Genomic DNA, 18,822 nt, shown 5'->3' on the forward strand with positions numbered 1-18,822 from the left:
GATGGAGATCGCGGCGGCCATTTTCCTGAAGCCGAGATGCGAACTCTGCTTCAGGAAAATGGCCGCCGCGATCTCCATCTGCGCACGCGCGGCATCCCGCGGCCATTTTCCTGAAGCCGCGGCCAGCAGAGCGCCGCTTCTGCGCACGTGTGGCCAAAGGAAGATGGCCGCCCCCACCGATCCCCAATGAAATAGTGCACATCGCGCTCTTTTAACTCCCCTGTGCAGTGGATTCGGGACCTTGGGCATGCGCAAACCACTACGCCACCAACGGAAAACTAAGCAAGATCTGGGGGAAGACACCACGCCCTTTTGACCAGACCAGCCTGATTGACAGGCGAAAACGGCTACTTTGGTAACGTATTTTGGCAGCATAGGTGGGGAATCGGGGTCCACAAAATACACTATTGTAATGCACAGCTCAGGCCCTATTTAACAGTATTTTTATCTCATACTGAAAAAACGGGGTGACAGGTGCCCTTTAACATTAATGGAGTAAAGTGAGATACTCAGCGTTCATTTTGACAGAGTTGCGGACTAGGTATGCCTCTGCATGACTGTAGTAACCTACAACAAACAGAATATCCAAAAATTCAGTCAATAAGTAAAATGGTGGGGGAGGGGAAGGGAAGAAGGGAGGGGGGGGGGGGGGGAGAAGGGAAAACAAGACAAACAGCATTGAAACTGGAACATGGAAGTCCATTCAGGCAACACCTGAATCCAGAAGGTGAGAAAAAAAATCAAACAATTCACCTAAGGGGCACAATGCTGGAGCGAGACCTACAGGAGGTTCAACCTCAGCAAAGAAAGAAACAGAATAAATAAATTACAAAAATTTTGAGAAAAAAAAACAAGAAAAAAACAAGCAAAAGAATGCAGGAAGAGGAAAAAGATCCAACCAGGAACCAGAATGTGTAACTTCAGGCAACCTTCCAGTCAGGGACAATCCGGGGTCTTCAAGATTTAGGGACTCCTGGTCTGGTAGAAGGTAGAGATGCAGGAGGGGAACCAGGAATTTTCAGTCCCCATTGGGCCAGAGTTTTCGCAGCTTGTGAAGGGGTCAGACATGTGGTGGTCGAGCCATCTTTGCGGATGCAGAGCTTCGTGGGAAAACCCCAGCGGTATAGGATGCCATTTTCCCTCAGGACTGTGGTGAAGGGTAAAAAGGCTCTGCGCAGAGCTAGAGTGCCAGGCGACAAATCAGGAAAGACGGAGATATTTGCAAACCGTTCAGGCAACGTCGGTTTGTTTTTCAACGCTTGCATAAATTCATCCTTCATGACAAAGAAGTGAATGCGGGCTAACACATCTCTAGGGACCAAGACCTGAGGGCTTAGGGATCCGATGAATGCGGTCAATCACAATTTCTTCCTTAGTGGCCTTGGGAAGCACTGTCAGAATAAAGTCTTGCAAGAAGGGTTTAAGATCTTCTGAGCCCACTGATTCTTCAATACCTCTAAGCTTTATATTATTTCTCCTGGATCTGTCCTCCAGATCCAGGGTTTTAGAGTGAATTTTGGTAGCAAGAGACTGTAATTCTTCATGTGCATCCCACAGCTCATTATGAGAAGCCACAAGCTCAGACATCTTCTGTTCAAGGTGATCTGTGCGGCTCCCAAGCTCCTCCACTTCCCCTTTAAGGTCTGCTAGCATAGAGCGCATATCCTCTTGCAAAGAGGTACGGAGCTCACCCAACATGTCCCTTAGAAGGGATGCTGTGACCGGGGTGTCTGAGAGCTGCTGCTGACGTGCTCGAGGAGGAAGATTGTGAGCCTCGGCGCGCTGAACGGGAGGATCTGGGAGACAGCGGCGCCATTTTGGGTGAGTGGTGCGGCTGAGAGGAGGCCGCGAAGAAATCCACAATACGCCTGGTGGGGTCCCGGGATCCAGTTTTGGACTTCCCCATGTACTCACCGGCGGGTGAGGAAATGCAGCAGAGCGGCACGGAGCTGAAGGCGCCAGAAGTAAGTCGCTGTGGGCCGGTTAGAGGTTCCTGGAGAAGGAGCTTCCGCGCTATGCGACCTGCTCCATTAGCGGTCAGGCCAGGCCCCCCCTGTGACCCCTACTTATGACCCTATTCATCCAGACGTTCGTGCTCAACAACTTCGTGCAGCAATAACTTGCATTTTAGAGTATGCGAATATTAGTGAGCAGATTGAGACCTTGACAATTCCCGCCATTGGTGTTGGCATTTTCAGTTTCCCTGTTCATGCATGTACAAGAGAAATCGTTGGAATTATAATAAACAAGTGTAGCCCCCCAGGCATTTGCTGCCTCTCTGAAATCAGGTTAATTAGTGATGAGGACAGGACTGTTAAAGCTTTTAAGACTGCTTGAGTCACCTGGACCGCACACCATGATACTGGAGCTGCCCAAATAGAGCCCCTCATTCCAGGACTGTTACCTCCTCCTGCTCCTCATACACAAGGGATTACATCTGTACTCCCGGTGCCATCTTTACTCCCACCTCAGGTGCCACCAACAGTGCCAATGCTTATGTCTGAGGAGCCCACCCTCTACGTCAAGTTTACACCCCAGCAAGCTGCTACTCTGTTGAACCAAGTTCCAGATTAGGAAAAACAGCCGATGCCTTTCTACAGAAGCATGCTTCAAATCCAAAGGAATTACTCAGCCATGTGGCAAGATCTCATTTCCCTGGGAAATCTTAAAGCAGGCGATGCATATTGGCCTGTTATAGAAATCGCGTTTAATGATGCCTCACTTGCCAGTGACACTACATGGGACTCTGTTGTTGAGTTCTGCCAACAACTTAAGACATGGGCCTCGGATGAGTTGGCTGACCTATCACATTGTCACCAATGGATTCCAGATGCCTCCAAGCTGATGCAGCCATTGTACGATGACCTCAAGACGTCAGCGTTTCGACTATGTATTAAATCCGTGGAAGCTTTCTACGCTCTTAAACAAGCCATACAGTCTGCACCAGCTCTTAGAATCCCAAATTCTGATATCTTAAGACATCCGGTTCTCTTAATGGCTCCACACAACATAAAAGCTATTTTTGAAACCTAAACTTCTGTCGCTGCAGCGTCATATGAGACTCCAATGTTCCCTCTTGGAACTCTTGTCCACTACACCATCCTCAACCCGTCCATGCTGCTTCCTCTTTCCAGGGGGGATGTGGATGATGATACTGATGCTCTCGGAGAAGATGCCTCTACACACTCAGACGATCATGACTGTCTCGAACAAATGCAGGAAGAAGCAGCCTCCAAGAAAAACGTGTCTGAAGACCCACTCCCACATGCTGACCTGACGTTCCTCACTGATGGTTCCAGATTTGCAGATGAAACAGGAAGGTTCCATACGGGATATGCCATGGTTACACATGACCAGGTCATCTCAGCTGGATCTCTACCACCGCACGTCTGCACAAGAAGCGGAACTTAAGGCTTTGACGTTGGCTTGTAAGGAAGCGACGGAGAAGGTGGTCAACATCTACACGGATTCAAGATACGCTTTCGGAGTGTCTCATGACTTCGGCAGTATCTGGGCAGCCAGAGGATACCCATCGTCCAGTGGAACGCCTGTAAAACATGCTGCTACCATACAAGAACTTGCGGCCACTCTAGATCTACCTTTGGAGGTTGCAGTGATCAAGATCAAAGCTCACGGGATATTGGATTCTCCAGAAGCAAGGGGGAACTTTGCTGACAAAACAGCAAAAACCTATGCTGCGGATCCATTTGGGAAAGAGAAAGCAGCGGTGTACGTGTCAAGACACTGAAGAAGGGACTAAAGGCTCTCTTATGAGGATTATCCATCTACATCAAGACAAGACATCAGATGATGAAAAGAAGTCATGGCAAGAAGGAGGAGCTAAAAAAGGATGAAGATTGAGTCTGGAGGGTGAACAAAAAGCTCTGTCTACCCCGTAATCTGTACCCCTCAGTGACAGAATGGGCACACGGTATCACCCACAGAGGCAAGAATCAGATGAATAACCTGATTTGGAAGACTTATATGGCATCTGGGATCTCTACGGTCACCCAAAAACATTATAATTCATGCCTTGTGTGTGCAGCATGCAATCCAGCACAGCCTCAGAAAGTTACTCAAACATTTGGCTACACCACGCTATCCCTTTCAGAGAATTCAGATTGATCACATTCAAATGCCAAAAGTAGGAAAGTACGAGTATGTACTGGTGGTGACTAATGTTCTCAGGATGGCCCGAAGCCTATCCAGTGACCAACATGACTGCCAGAGTGACTGTTAAGAGACTGATGACTGAAGTAATATGCAGATATGGGGTCCCAGAGGTAATTGAGAGTGACCAAGGACCTGCGTTCATTGCAGCACTGACTAAGGAACTAAAAACATTGGTGGGAGCTGATTTGTGTTTACATACTCCATATCACCCACAGAGCAGTGGTAAAGTAGGAAGACTGAATGGCACCTTCAAAAATAAAATACTGAAAGCCAGTTAGGAGGTCAGACTTGGATAGACATTTTGCCTGTTGCCTTATACTCAGTCAGAAACACTCCAAGGGGTCCCACTAAACTCACACCATTAGAGATTCTTTTTGGGGGGCCTCCAAGGTTGAGTCAATATTTTCCACAACAGCTAGCCTTAGGAAGTGATACTCTGGTAAAATATGTCATTGCCCTTACTAAAGAACTGTCAGTAACACATGTACAAGTTTTATCATCCATTCCAGGTCCAGATTCCAGTGAAGGTACCCATACTTTCTAACCTGGGGACTACGTGCGGGTAAAGAAGTTCATAAGAAAGTCATCCCTGGAGTCGAGATTTGAGGGTCCCTACCAAGTGCTCCTGACTACTACTTCAGTCAGGGTTGCTGAGCGCCTCCTAGATCCATCTCGCACATCGTAAACTTGTTAGACAGTTAGGGACAGTAGGATCTGACCTGCTTGCCAAAGTCCAGCTACAAAGGGAGGTTTTCCACAAGGGAAAACTTGTCTCAAACTGATGCAGGAGAGAGGTGCCGTCCTTTTATGTCTGAAAGGTTTCCTGTCCCTGAAGGGCGGATCCCCTCTCTCGTAGTACGGTCATGGGAGACCGAATAAAATAGAACTTCATGTTTGGTTCAGAAACACGGGTATTACATACCTGGTAATGTGTTTTTTCATGAGACATGATGGCACCACGAGAGGGGCTCCGCCCATCAAGGACAGGAAACCTTCAAGATAAAAGAGGCAGCTCCTCTCTCCACATCAGTTGTTTTACAGAGTACGAGAGGAACTCCGCTGGTAAGTGTACACATAAATAATACATCCTATACGGTTCTATTCCCCGGATACCCCAGGGAGTGTATAATACAAATAATGCTAATAATGTACCCAACTAATAACGTGATCAAAAGGGTGGGAATATAAGGGTGCCGTCATGTCTCATGAAAAAACACATTACCAGGTATGTAATACCCGTGTTTTTCCATCATACATGACGGCACCACGAGAGAGTTACAGAGATATGTATTCTCTTTAGGGAGGGATCGCTGCTTGTAACACTTTTCCCAAATGTGAGATCAGAGGTAGCAGATAGGTCTAGCCTATAATGTTTAAAAAATGTAGACGGCGAGGACCAAGTGGCCGCCTTACAGATTTGGTCGATGGTAGCATCTGCTCTCTCCGCCCACGACGTCGCCAAGGCCCTCGTGGAATGGGCTTTCAGACCCTGTGGAACAACCCTGCCTGCACTACTATACGCTAGAATAATGGCCTCTCACCCATCTAGCTATAGTTTGTTTCGAGGCTTTAAGGCCCTTCCTTGACCCCTGGAACGAAACAAATAAAGCCCTCTGTTTCCTCCAGGATTTTGTCATCTCTAGATACTGTAGGATACATCTCCTGACATCTAAGCAATGGAGTCTCTCCTCTTTCTTGTTACTAGGATTGGGACAGAAAGAGGGTAGGGTTATGTCCTGAGCCCTATGGAATCTCGATACCACTTTGGGAAGATATGCCGGATCTAATTTTAATACAACCCTATCGTCCATAATTTGCGTGTAAGGGGGGTCAGCTGACCATGTGTGTAAATCCCACACCCTACAGGCCGATGTAAGTGCCACTAACAAAGCTATTTTTAATGTTAGTACTTTATCTGAGGTTGTATTTAACGGCTCAAAGGGGCTTTCTGTTAAAGCTGTCAACACTAAGTTTAGATCCCATGGTGGAGGAGTAGGGGATGGAACAGTCAGCTCTACTACAGGCTCGGATAAACCTCATCACCCATCTATTGCTTGCCAGGTCACAGTTGAATAAGGCTGCTAAGGCTGAAATGTGTACTTTGAGGGTACTAACAGTTAACCCCAGATCTAAGCCCTTTTGCAGGAACTCCAGAATTGCCACCATCGGGACCTCCCCTTCCCGTATTGGCCCTGAGCTGGAGAGGAATTTCTTCCATATTCTCCCATAGATCTTGGTCGTCACTGGTTTTCTGCTGCTGAGCAAGGTGGATATTAACCCAGCGGAGAACCCTTCTTTCTCTAGTAACGACCGCTCAAATGCCAGGCTGTCAAATGAAGCCCGGAGTTCTGCGGGTGGTTAAAGGGACCCTGCGTTAGAAGGTCCTGGTCTTCCGGGAGAACCCACGGGTCCGTCACTGACATCACTCTTAGCCAGTAAAACCATGGTCTTTTCGGCCAGAAGGGAGCTATGACAATTACCCTGGCCTTGTCCTCCCTGATCTTCCTTAGAACTGCTGGAACTAGACATATCGGTGGGAAGGCATACAGGAGTCCTGACGTCCATGCTATACTGAAGGCGTCTACTGCCAACGGCCTGTCTGCTGGGTTCAGGGAGCAGAATCTTTGAACTTTCTTGTTGGCTCTTGAGGCAAAGAGGTCTACCCTGGGTCTTCCCCACAAGTGTACTATTTGTTGAAAAACTGACTTTTAGGGACCATTCCCCTTGCCTCAGGTGGTTCCTGCTTAAAAAGTCTGCCTTTATATTGTCCACACCTCGAATATGCAGGGCCGATCATGAAAGGAAATGCCTTTCGGCTAGAGTCATGAGTCTTCTGGTTATGTGCATGAGTGACCGCAAACGGGTGCCCCCCTGGTGGTTCACGTATACGACCGCTGTCCGGTTGTCCGATAGGACCCTCACATGATGCCCTGTCAAGTGTGGAAGTAATCTCTCCTTTTCTATTGCTAGGAGTTCCCACTCGTTTGAGGATAGATTTTTCTCCTCTTGAGCCCAGGGGTCTTGGACCCATAGTGTGTCTGAGTGAGCTCCCTACCCCCATGGACTGGCGTCCGTTGTGATTACTTTGGAGGCTGTGTATGTCCAGGGAACTCCTCTCGGAGAGGAATATCTAACCACCATCTGAGAGATTGGAGCACAGAGTGGGAGAGTGAGCTTCTACTCTAGCTGCCCCTGAAGTTCCAGGTCGTTCTGCAGCACACACCATTGCAGTTCTCTTGCATGGAACTGGGCCCATTTTACTGCCGGTATGCAGGAGGTTAGGGACCCCAATACTGACATGGCCCTTCTTAAAGTCATCTCTGGTTATTTTAAAGTGGTCATAATCATTTGATTTTTTCCTCTTTTTCTTCTGGGAGGCGACATTCCTGCGCCACGGAATCTATCGTTATCCCCAAGAAATTCTGGACCATTGCTGGCTCTAGTTTGGATTTCTTGAGGTTCAGTTGCCATCCCAGTGTCTGCAGAGTGTCCATCACTATCCTGACCTGCTCCTGACAGTGAGAAACGTTCTTCCCCACTATCAGGAAGTCGTCCAAGTAGCGAATTATCAGAGTGTCTTTTTCTCTGAGATGTCCTGTGACCTCTGCTATCAGCTTTGTGAATACCCGTGGGGCTGTTGCTATCCCAAAGGGCAGAGCCCTGTATTGAAAGTGACGCAACTGGGACCCCATCTGGACTGCCACTCTGAGAAACTGACGATCTTGTTGTCCGATTGGGATGTGATAATAAGCGTCCTTGAGGTCGAGGACGGACATGCAACACTGGGGATATAGAAGCTTCACCGCTGATTTTATGGTTTCCATCTTGAATGATGGTATTACAAGATATTTGTTGAGGCTTTTTAAATTTATTATTGTCCTCCAAGAATTGTCTTTTTTTATGAGAAAAAGAGGGGAATAAAATCCTTCCCTCCTTTCCTCTATAGGAACTTCTTCCAAGACGTGCTTGTCTAGGAGTGATGTTACTTCCCCCCTCCAGACTGTCTTGTTTCTCTTGGGAGGACTGTACCGGAGTCTGCATATATCTTTTTGGAGGCCAGCGGTGGAATTTTAGTTTTAGGCCTGATCCTATGATCTGCCGGATCCATATGCTGGATGAGATCCTCTCCCAGGCTGGAAGGAAGTGAGAGCCTCCCTCCCACCTGAGAAGGACCGTCACTGGGAGGGTTTCTTGGTGTCTCTGGGGGACTTGCCAAAACAGAAGCCCTTTCCTCCCCTGGGTCGCTTGTCCAGGTTGCTCCTGTCCCGGTCTCTACTGCTGTCTCCGGAATTTTTGGCCTTTCCGAAAGGAGCGACGAAAGGGCTGAAATGGCCGTTTCGGAAAGTTTTTCTTTTTGTCCCCGGCTTTCTCTAATACCTCGTCTAATGCCGGTCCGAACAGAAAGTTCCCCTCACAAGGCAAAGAGCAAAGCTTCATCTTCGCCTGAGTATCTCCTGGCCAGCATTTAAGCCATACGGCACAGCGTCCTGTGTTGGCTAAAGCTGCTGATTTTGCTGCCAGTCTAGCCGAGTCTGCCGATGCCTCAGCTAGAAACACTGCCGCTGCTCTCATGGTTGGTATTGCCTCTAGAACAGTCTCTGGGAACTTTTTGCTTTACCTGTTCCTCCAGGTTGTCTTTCCAGACTTTTAAGGATCTGGCTACATAAGTGGCCGCGATAGCTGGCCTTAGTGCTCCTGCCGAGGCTTCCCATGCCGTTTTCAGGGAACTATCCACTTTCCTGTCCAGAGGTTCTTTTAGAGAACCTAGGTCCTCGAATGGCAGGGAGGATTTCCTAGCAACCTTTGAGACTGCCACATCAATCTTTGGGGCTCTATCCCAAGAGGAGGACGCTTCCTCCTCAAATGGATACCTTCTTTTTAGGGAGGTGGTTATCTGGGACTTTTTCTCCGGTTTTTGCCATTCCCTTTTAATCAGTTCTTGTAATTGTTCATTAATAGGGAATGACCTCCGTTTTCTCTTCTGTAGACCACTGAACATAAGTTCCTGGGCTGTCTTTTTAGCCTTCTCATCTACTAGCCCCATGGTAGAGCGAACGGCTTTAATAAGACTATCCGTAGCCTCTGCTGGAAATGCATCCTCCTCTTCTGAGCTACTATCTGAGTCCCCCTCTGACTCCGAGGAATCTCTTTGGGATGCTATTGAGGAGCTGGATCTGTCCCTAGATCTGGCATGTGTGTGTCGGCTGTCTAATGCTTTTACGGACTTAGAGACCTCGGACTGGATCAGAGATCTTAGACTGTCCGTAAAGGAGGGTGTTTCCTCCGCCACCGTCCTGTTGATACACTTCTGACACAGTCTTTTACCCCAAGATGTCTTTAAAGGCTTTTTACATAAGGGACACTCATTTTTAGTTTTTCCCTTATACTTTTTGGGGACCTCCTATACTCCACCCCGCAATGTATGTAAGAAAAGAGGGGAGAGATGGAGATAAGAGAAGAGAAAAACAGACATTAGCGTGCTGGACTTTCTCGCAGTTCACTCACCACTCGGACGCTTTCAAAGTACGGGTACCGGATCCGGAGGTTGGCTGGTTTTCTCCGTGTCTCCCACTGAGACTAGGGACCCCTCCTTGGTATGGGCGATCCGTCCGTACGCTGTCCGAGCGGCTTCTGCTGCTGCCACGGCGGATCTGGCTCTTTTCGCTTGAGCGAGACCGCCTCTCCTGCATCTCTTGCTGTGGCATCGAACGCTCTGGTCAAAGGCTCTCCATCATACACCACCACGTAACAAGAGTAGTCACCCTCAACCTGGCCTGGTTTTAGTGACACAGGGCAGCACTTCTGGCTCGTTTAAATAGATTCACTTTTTTTCTCCTTTTAATGAATCACCTGGTTGATCCTGCCATTACTGGTTGCTTCAGTAGTCCGGTGCATATGCGCACCTGTCATGAATTAATTACCTGGCTGATCGTGCCTGCACCACTTCCAGTGCTCATAGATGTAATCAATCACCTGGTTGATCCTGCATCTGCCGCCGCTAGCGCAACGCCTGCGCTGTGTAATCATGTCAGAGCGCGCACCCGGCAACCACTTCCGGTGCGCGATATCATTTACCTGGCTGATCCTGCCATTGCCGGCCACCCAGCGACGCTTGTGCGGTAAAATGATATCTGAGCGCGCACCCGGCAACCACTTCCGGTGCACGCTCCATACACCTGGTTGATCCTGCCCCGAGTGCTACCGCCGGCTTCAGCGCCTATGCGCGCTTTACTTCCAGGCGCGCCGAAGATTTTAGCCCCCCTGCCCCTCTACCGCATCAAATCGTTCCGAGTGCTGCCGCCCTTCCTTGCGCACGCACGTACCTCCATTCCTAGGTACCTGGTGCCGGCTGGAGCCCACGCCACAGATCTCAGCTCAGCGCAGCTCTCAGCATGCAGATGTTCCAGTGCTCCGGACACCGCTCCAAACCGCTCTGCAGCTTCAGGTACTCAGGGAGGAGGGGGAAGGGAGGAGACCTGCTCTTCACGCTCGACAGGGAGGGCCCCAAAACCCCCGAGGAGCTTACCTAGCCCGGGCACCGATGTGCCACACGGGCTGCTTGGCCACCTTTGGTCAACAGGGGGGGCACCAAAAGGTGATCCCCGTGGACAGCAGGATTTCTACTCGACGGGGGGGGGGGGGGGCTGGCTTATGGGGAGCGCCACCTGCGGCCCCCCCCCCGTGGAGAATCTTCACCTGGGCGTTCGCCTCACGGGCTGTGGCCATGCTTCGCTCAGGAGGGATATGGTATACATTGACCCCCGAGGCGACTACCGGTGCCTGGTGACGGGTGCAGCAGACCAGCGCCTGCCCAAATCCACCCGACCCAGGCTCGGGCATCCTCTTCTATCTTCATCAGAAGTCTTCTATCTTGAGGGTTCCCTGTCAAGGACAGGAAACCAACTGATGTGGACAGAGGAGCCGCCCCTTTTATCTTGAAGGTTTCCTGTCCTTGATGGGCGGATCCCCTCTCGTGGTGCCGTCATGTATGATGGAAAAACATTTGTTTGAAATTGCAGAGGTCAGATGTTTCCTGTCATTCTTGACCAAGTTTGCATACACTGCAGCAAGGATTTTGGCCCACTCCATACAGATCTTCTCCAGATCTTGGGTCTGTCACTGGGCAAACACTTTCTATTGGGTTTAGGTATGGAGACTGGCTAGGCCACACCAGGACCTTGTAAAGCTTCTTACGGAGCCACTCTGTTGCCGCGACTGTTTTAGGTAATTATGCTGGAAAACCCATCCACGATCCATCTTCAGTATTCTTACTGAGGGAGGAAGGTTGTTGGCCAAAATATTGCGATAAGTGACCCCATCCATCCTCCCTTTAATATGGTGCAGTCGTCCTTTGCAGAAAAGCACCCCAAAGTATGATGTTTTCCCCCACCATGCTTCACTGATGGGACTGTGTTCTTGGGGTTGTACTCATCCTTCTCCCTCCTCCAAACATGGCGAGTGAAGTTGTTACCAAAAAGTTCTATTTTGGTCTCATCTGACCACATGACCTTCTCCCATGCCTCCTCTGGATCATCCAGATGGTCATCAGCAAACGTCAAATGGACCTGGGCGGGTGTGAGTAGGGGGAATGTGTGGTCTCTTCAGGTCAATGACCAGGTCCTTACGTGTAGTTCTGGGCTGATTTGAGACCCCTCTCAGAATTATCCCATCCCCCACTGAGGTGCTGCCCCAGACCAAGGAAGATTGACAGTCATCTTGTGTATCTGCAATTTTGTAATAATTGTGCCAACAGTTCAACAGTTTCTCAAAAAGCTGCTTGGCTACTGTCCTGTAGCTCATTTAAGCCTTGTGCAGGTCTACAATTTTGTCCCCGATGATAGCTCTTCGGTCTTGGCCATGGTGGAGAGGTTGGAGTGTGATTCAGTGTGTAGACAGGTGTGTTGTATACAGGTAACAAGTTCAAACAGATGCAATTAATAGAAGTAATGAGTGCAGAGTAGGAGGGCTTCTTAAAGAAATACTAACAGGTCTGTGAAAGCAAGAATTCTTGCTGGTTGGTAGGTGATCAAATACTAAATTTCAGGAACTAAATTATTTTTAAAATCATACAATGTGATTGTTTCCTATTGTTTGATTCTGTCTTACACAGATGAAGTGTACCTATGATAAAAATTACAGACCTCTCCATATTTGGGATACTTGCAAAATCTTCAGTGTCTTAAATGCTTATCCCCACTGTAAAAGTTGGTTTACAATAGCAGATGTGTGGCAAAATTTCAAGGACCATTCGTATATTGAATGGGGTAGTCACAGTATGTGCATCTGTATTTACAACCCTCAGATTTATTTATCTGTCAACTCTTCAATTGTTTTAGGGTATTTTTCACAAACCTCTTGAAAAACAGTATATAAGAATAGACAAAAGCTTGACGCAGATTTAAAATCAAAGAACAGAATTCAGTTGAAAATGTAGACCAAGTATATAAACATTTGACAAATTTATGGGAAGTTGTAGGCTCAAATATTATAACCTATGAAAAGTATAGCCTGTAGGTATTAGGCTTTACGCTCATGGTGAATTTTTATTGACTTTTTTTGGGATTGCATATTTTTGCTGCGTCAAAAACGCAGAGTCTCAGTTCCAGCAGCATGGATGGGATTTATACAAACTTCTTTCTCCTGAGCTTTTGTCTACTCAGCATAAAATTGACCTGCGATGCTTGTCTCAAGCCCGCAACATGTCAATTTATCGTGTGAACGTTAAGTTTTAAAAGCAGATTTTCCCCATAGACTTCTAGTAGATGCAGAAAATCTAATTAAAGAAGAAACATGCCAACAAGTCAAAAATGCGAAACATGAATAAAAAAACATAGCAAAAACAAAACAAGCCCTTAACTTTTTGGCTGGATTGTTTACATTATACACAATTGTAAGTGAAAAACGTAGACCGGGCATAAAAACAGAACCTTGTGATTTCATTACCTACACTGGTTTTTCTTAAACCATTGTTCATCATTTGCATATGAATGTTTTTGGGCACTTTAGCAACATAAAAACAAAAAAACCATGAAAACTTATTTAAACAGCCCAACTTCCAGGGCAATTTAAATTGAGTAATAAACTATTGTACAATCTTAGAACCAATTTATAGTTCCTACCTTTGCCGAAATTCTTGGAAAACAACTCTATTGGGAAAGCCTTGTCTGCAGATTCTGATGCCCTCCAGCACACCATTACAGCGCAGCTGATCTAGCACCAAGTGGGCGTCCAATTTACCAGCCTAGAGGGGATAAAAAGCAAAATACACTGTTTCATGATTACAATAATTACTTGATCATTCTTTGCACAGATAGCAAATTGTATCATATAGTACCTTTTTCTCATGATTTGGGATGATGCAACGTACAAAGTTTGGATTTGTGTTTCTTAGAGTGGCCATAAGTTTAGACAGCTGTTCCTTGTATAATTGACCTACAGTACGGAACATTCCTTTTCTGGTCTTAAATACTCCAGGTGATGCAGAGTCACCCATGCCTGCTACTTGATCCAAGCCGACAATGCGATCCACTAAAATGGCATACAAGGAGAGAAAAAAAAATGTATTTATTGAATAAATATATATATTTGAGTTTATAACAATATCTTCATGCATAGAACTTTTTTGCTGCCATATGTACATTAACAGCTTGTATAAACATTTTGTATAACTTTTGAAAAAGGACACTGCGACAGTTTTCATGCTTAACTGGACACATGATGTAAAAGTGACTGCTGAGCAGATTACGGTAACCTCTTTGCTCTCCTGGTCTAACCTCCTGCATGAGGAGCATTGGAATAGAGTACAGATGACTAGTGCCTTTCAGAAAAGGTCCCAGACAGTCCATGTGGGGAGATGGGGAAGCACAGCTTTATCTAGATGTGTCATATTACAAACCCTTCTATTTGCTTTTTTCCCCTCCTAGCACGGTCAGCTCTGTTGTACCCCCCATACACCCACACACCCCGTTTACAGTCCATAGCGCAATAGATATCAGTGGCACACTTAAGGTACCTTCACACGAAACGACTTTGTAACGATATCGCTAGCGATCCGTGACGTTGCAGCGTCCTCGCTAGCGATATCGTTTAGTTTGACACGCAGCAGCGATCAGGATCCTGCTGTGATGTTGCTGGTCGCTGAATAAAGTCCAGAACTTTATTTGGTCGTCCGATCGCCGTGTATCGTTGTGTTTGAAAGCAAAAGCAACGATACCAGCGATGTTTTACACTGGTAACCAGGGTAAACATCGGGTTACCAAGCGCAGGGCCGCGCTTAGTAACCCGATGTTTACCCTGGTTACCCGCGTAAAAGTAAAAAAAACAAACAGTACATACTCACCTGCGCGTCCCCCAGCGTCTGCTTCCTGACACTTACTGAGCGCCGGCCCTAAAGTGAAAGTGAAAGCACAGCGGTGACGTCACTGCTGTGCTGTTAGGGCCGGAGCTCAGTCAGTGTCAGGAAGCAGACGCTGGGGGACGCGCAGGTGAGCGCGCAGGTGAGCATGTACTGTTTGTTTTTTTTACTTTTACGCTGGTAACCAGGGTAAACATCGGGTTACTAAGCACGGCCATGCGCTTAGCAACCCGATGTTTACCCTGGTTACCCGGGGGCCTCGGCATCGTTGGTCGCTGGAGAGCGGTCTGAGTGACAGCTCCCCAGCGATCAAACAGCGACGCTGCAGCGATCGGCATAGTTGTCGCTATCGCTGCAGCGTCGCTTCGTGTGAAGGTACCTTTAGGGTACTGTCACACTCTGCAACTTTCCAACGATCACGACCAGCGATACGACCTGGCCGTGATCGTTGGAAAGTCGTGTGGTCGCTGGGGAGCTGTCACACAGACCGCTCTCCAGCGACCAACGATGCCGAGGGCCCCGGGTAACCAGGGTAAACATCGGGTTACTAAGCGCAGGGCCGCGCTTAGTAACCCGATGTTTACCCTGGTTACCATCGTAAAAGTAAAAAAAAAAAAAAAAAAAAAAAAAAAAAACAGTACATACTCACATTCCGGTGTCCGTCAGGGTCCCTCGCAGTCTGCTTCCCGCTCTGACTGAGTGCCGCCGTAAAGTGAAAGCAGATCACAGCGGTGACGTCACTGCTGTGCTCTGCTTACTTTCTGGCCGGCAGTCAGTCAGAGCAGTCCCATGTAACCGTGACGTAACAAAGTTCCTTTGCGGCGCAATGCATCCCTGGGAACGGAAGAACTCCGGGGGCCGTCAGAAGGTAAGTATGTAAAAAATATATATATATATATATTTTTTTTTTTTTTACACGAGTATGGATCCCAGGGCCTGAAGGAGTCTCCTCCAGACACTGGGAACCATCCGGGACCGCTCCCTGCACCATATGCGTACCTGGCGTATTATTATTATTTATTGTTATAGCGCCATTTATTCCATGGCGCTTTACGACAACCCCCGACTTTTGAGAAGATTTGCAGGAGTTAAGTCGTTTTATACGTCGAAAAACACAGTAAATATAATTAACAGTACTTCGTTAATGTTAATTTGGTTTAAAAAAAAAAAAAAAAAAGCATAGAAGTCATCTCACCATGTCAAGATGTATCCACCTGACTTGTATTAAAACTTTACCATGCGTCAATGACAATGCGAATAAGGGCGGAGCAGGAGAGGGTCCCAACTGAGACACAAACCTATGGTAAGGTTATTTACTAGGAATGAGTGAACATGCTCTGTGATTTTGTTATCACTCGAATATCATGGTGCTCGGATGTGCTCGTTCGGAGAGCAATGCTCTATGTAAAACTCGAATCCCCGCTCCACGTTTGGCACCTGTTACGCAGCCAATAAGCAAGTGGGATTGCCTGCGTGTCATTTTAACACCACAGCCATCTTGCTTGTGGCATTACGGTGATTGGCTGGCCGTGTGACATCAGCGGTTTTGGCAGGACTTGCACTTCGTGCATAGCCTTTATGAGTCTAGGAGTACCAATACATATCAATGTGAACAGAATGTATGGGAGGCCCACTTAACCCCTTTATGACCCCAGCTTTTTTTGGTTTTGCGTGTTCGTTTTTCGCTCCCCTCCTTCCAAGAGCCATAACTTTTTTATTTTTCCGTCAATATGGCCATGTGAGGCTTATTTTTTGGGGACAAGTTGTACTTTTGAAAGACATCATTGGTTTTAGCATGCCGTGTACTAGAAAACAGGAGAAAAAAAATTCCAAGTGCGGTGAAATTTCAAAAAAAAAGTGCAATCTTACAGTTTTTTTGCTTGGCTTTTTTGCTAGGTTCACTAAATGCTAAAATGGACCTGCCATTATGATTCTCCAGGTCATTACCAGTTCATAGACACCAAACATGTCTAGGTTATTAATTATTTAAGTGGTAAAAAAAAAAACAAAAAAAAAAACTTTGTTAAAAAAAAATAAATTGCGCAGTATTCCAATACCTGTAGCGTCTCCATTTTGTGATCTGGGGTTGGGTGATAGTCAGCTGACAACCGGCCGCGCTCCCCCCATGAGCGCGGCCGATCACATATGATGTACTATCCCGTCACTGGGAATTAAGTCCCTGATCACATGGATGGGATAGTACGTCATATGGGATTAAAGGTACCTTCACACGAAGCGACGCTGCAGCGATAGCGACAACGATGCCGATCGCTGCAGCGTCGCTGTTTGATCGCTGGGGAGCTGTCACACAGACCGCTCTCCAGCGACCAACGATGCCGAGGCCCCCGGGTAACCAGGGTAAACATCGGGTTGCTAAGCGCAGGGCCGCGCTTAGTAACCCGATGTTTACCCTGGTTACCAGCGTAAAAGTTAAAATAACAAACAGTACATGCTCACCTGCGCGTCCCCCAGCGTCTGCTTCCTGATACTGACTGAGCTCCGGCCCTAACAGCAGAGCGGTGACGTCACCGCTGTGCTTTCACTTTAGGGCCGGCGCTCAGTAAGTGTCAGGAAGCAGACGCTGGGGGACGCGCAGGTGAGTATGTACTGTTTGTTTTTTTTACTTTTACGCTGGTAACTAGGGTAAACATCGGGTTACTAAGCGCAGCCCTGCGCTTGGTAACCCGATGTTTACCCTGGTTACCAGTGTAAAACATCGCTGGTATCGTTGCTTTTGCTTTCAAACACAACGATACACAGCGATCGGACGACCAAATAAAGTTCTGGACTTTATTCAGCGACCAGCGACATCACAGCAGGATCCTGATCGCTGCTGCGTGTCAAACGAAACGATATCGCCAGCGAGGACGCTGCAACGTCACGGATCGCTAGCGATGTCGTTTCGTGTGAAGGTACCTTAAGTGTAGTAAAAGTTACACCATTGTTCTCAGCAGTGATCTGGGAGTCAGATGCTTCCAGGGGTCTTTCCCATGCTGTTCTTCCATTCAGCACTTTTCCCATCCTTTTGAACATTTTCACTGCCCCTCCCAGACATCCTTGTAGGGTCTGCCAGAATAATGCTCGGTTTTCCATTGACTCCCATTGTACTCGTTACTCGAGATGAGCATCCGAACATTTTAGTGCTCACTTCTCTCAAAGAATTTGTCCACTACAAATTTATTTTTATTTTTTTTCATAAATCTTGCTATTATGTACCGCTGAAACCATCCACTGTGTTTATTTTAGCAATATTACCTTTTATCAGTGCTGGATCCAGCTCTCATGGGGTTAATCGACAACTTCCTTTCTCCTGAGTTACTGTGCTCGAATACTACAGTTCCATGATGCATTGCACTGGCCACTAAGCCCGAACCTAGCACACCCACTCCAAAACACACCCAAACCCCTCCCTCCGGAGAGAGAGGTGTGGAGAGAGAGAGAGAGGTGTGGAGAGAGAGAGAGAGGTGTGGAGAGAGAGAGAGAGGTGTGGAGAGAGAGAGAGAGAGAGAGAGAGAGAGAGAGAGAGAGAGAGAGAGAGAGAGAGAGAGAGAGAGAGAGAGCGGTGTGGAGAGAGAGAGAGAGCGGTGTGGAGAGAGAGAGAGAGCGGTGTGGAGGAGAGAGGTGGGGAGAGAGAGAGAGAGAGTGTGGAGAGAGAGAGGTGTGGAGAGAGAGAGAGAGAGGTGTGGAGAGAGAGAGGTGTGGAGAGAGAGAGAGAGAGGTGTGGAGAGAGAGAGAGAGAGGTGTGGAGAGAGAGAGAGAGAGAGAGAGAGAGAGGTGTGGAGAGAGAGAGGTGTGGAGAGAGAGAGGTGTGGAGAGAGAGAGGTGTGGAGAGAGAGAGGTGTGGAGAGAGAGAGGTGTGGAGAGAGAGAGGTGTGGAGAGAGAGAGGTGGGAGAGAGAGAGGTGTGGAGAGAGAGAGGTGTGGAGAGAGAGAGGTGTGGAGAGGGTGAGGTGTGGAGAGAGAGAGGTGTGGAGAGAGAGAGGTGTGGAGAGAGAGAGAGGTGTGGAGAGAGAGAGAGAGGTGTGGAGAGAGAGAGAGAGGTGTGGAGAGAGAGAGAGAGAGAGAGAGAGAGAGAGAGAGAGAGAGAGAGGTGTGGAGAGAGAGAGAGAGAGGTGTGGAGAGAGAGAGAGAGAGAGAGGTGTGGAGAGAGAGAGGTGTGGAGAGAGAGAGAGAGAGAGAGAGAGAGAGGGGTGGAGAGAGAGAGAGGTGTGGAGAGAGAGGTGTGGAAGAGAGAGAGAGAGGTGTGGGAGAGAGAGAGAGAGGTGTGGAGAGAGAGAGAGAGGTGGTGGAGAGAGA

The 18,822-nt window shown here is 47.8% G+C and overlaps 1 protein-coding gene across 1 annotated transcript in view; it reads right to left on the reverse strand.

The window, feature by feature from the left end:
• The window catches only part of MYH9 (myosin heavy chain 9), a 240,108-nt gene that overhangs the window by 98,828 nt on the left and 122,458 nt on the right, over positions 1 to 18,822 (reverse strand). Inside the window, exons 14-15 of the mRNA XM_077278728.1 lie at positions 13,508 to 13,701; positions 13,293 to 13,414 (exon numbers count right to left, since the gene is read on the reverse strand). Of these exons, the coding sequence (XP_077134843.1) occupies positions 13,293 to 13,414; positions 13,508 to 13,701 (316 nt within the window). The remainder of the gene's footprint in view (positions 1 to 13,292; positions 13,415 to 13,507; positions 13,702 to 18,822) is intronic.

This window comes from Ranitomeya variabilis, chromosome 8, assembly GCF_051348905.1.
Source record: "Ranitomeya variabilis isolate aRanVar5 chromosome 8, aRanVar5.hap1, whole genome shotgun sequence".
Classification (NCBI taxonomy): domain Eukaryota; kingdom Metazoa; phylum Chordata; class Amphibia; order Anura; family Dendrobatidae; genus Ranitomeya; species Ranitomeya variabilis.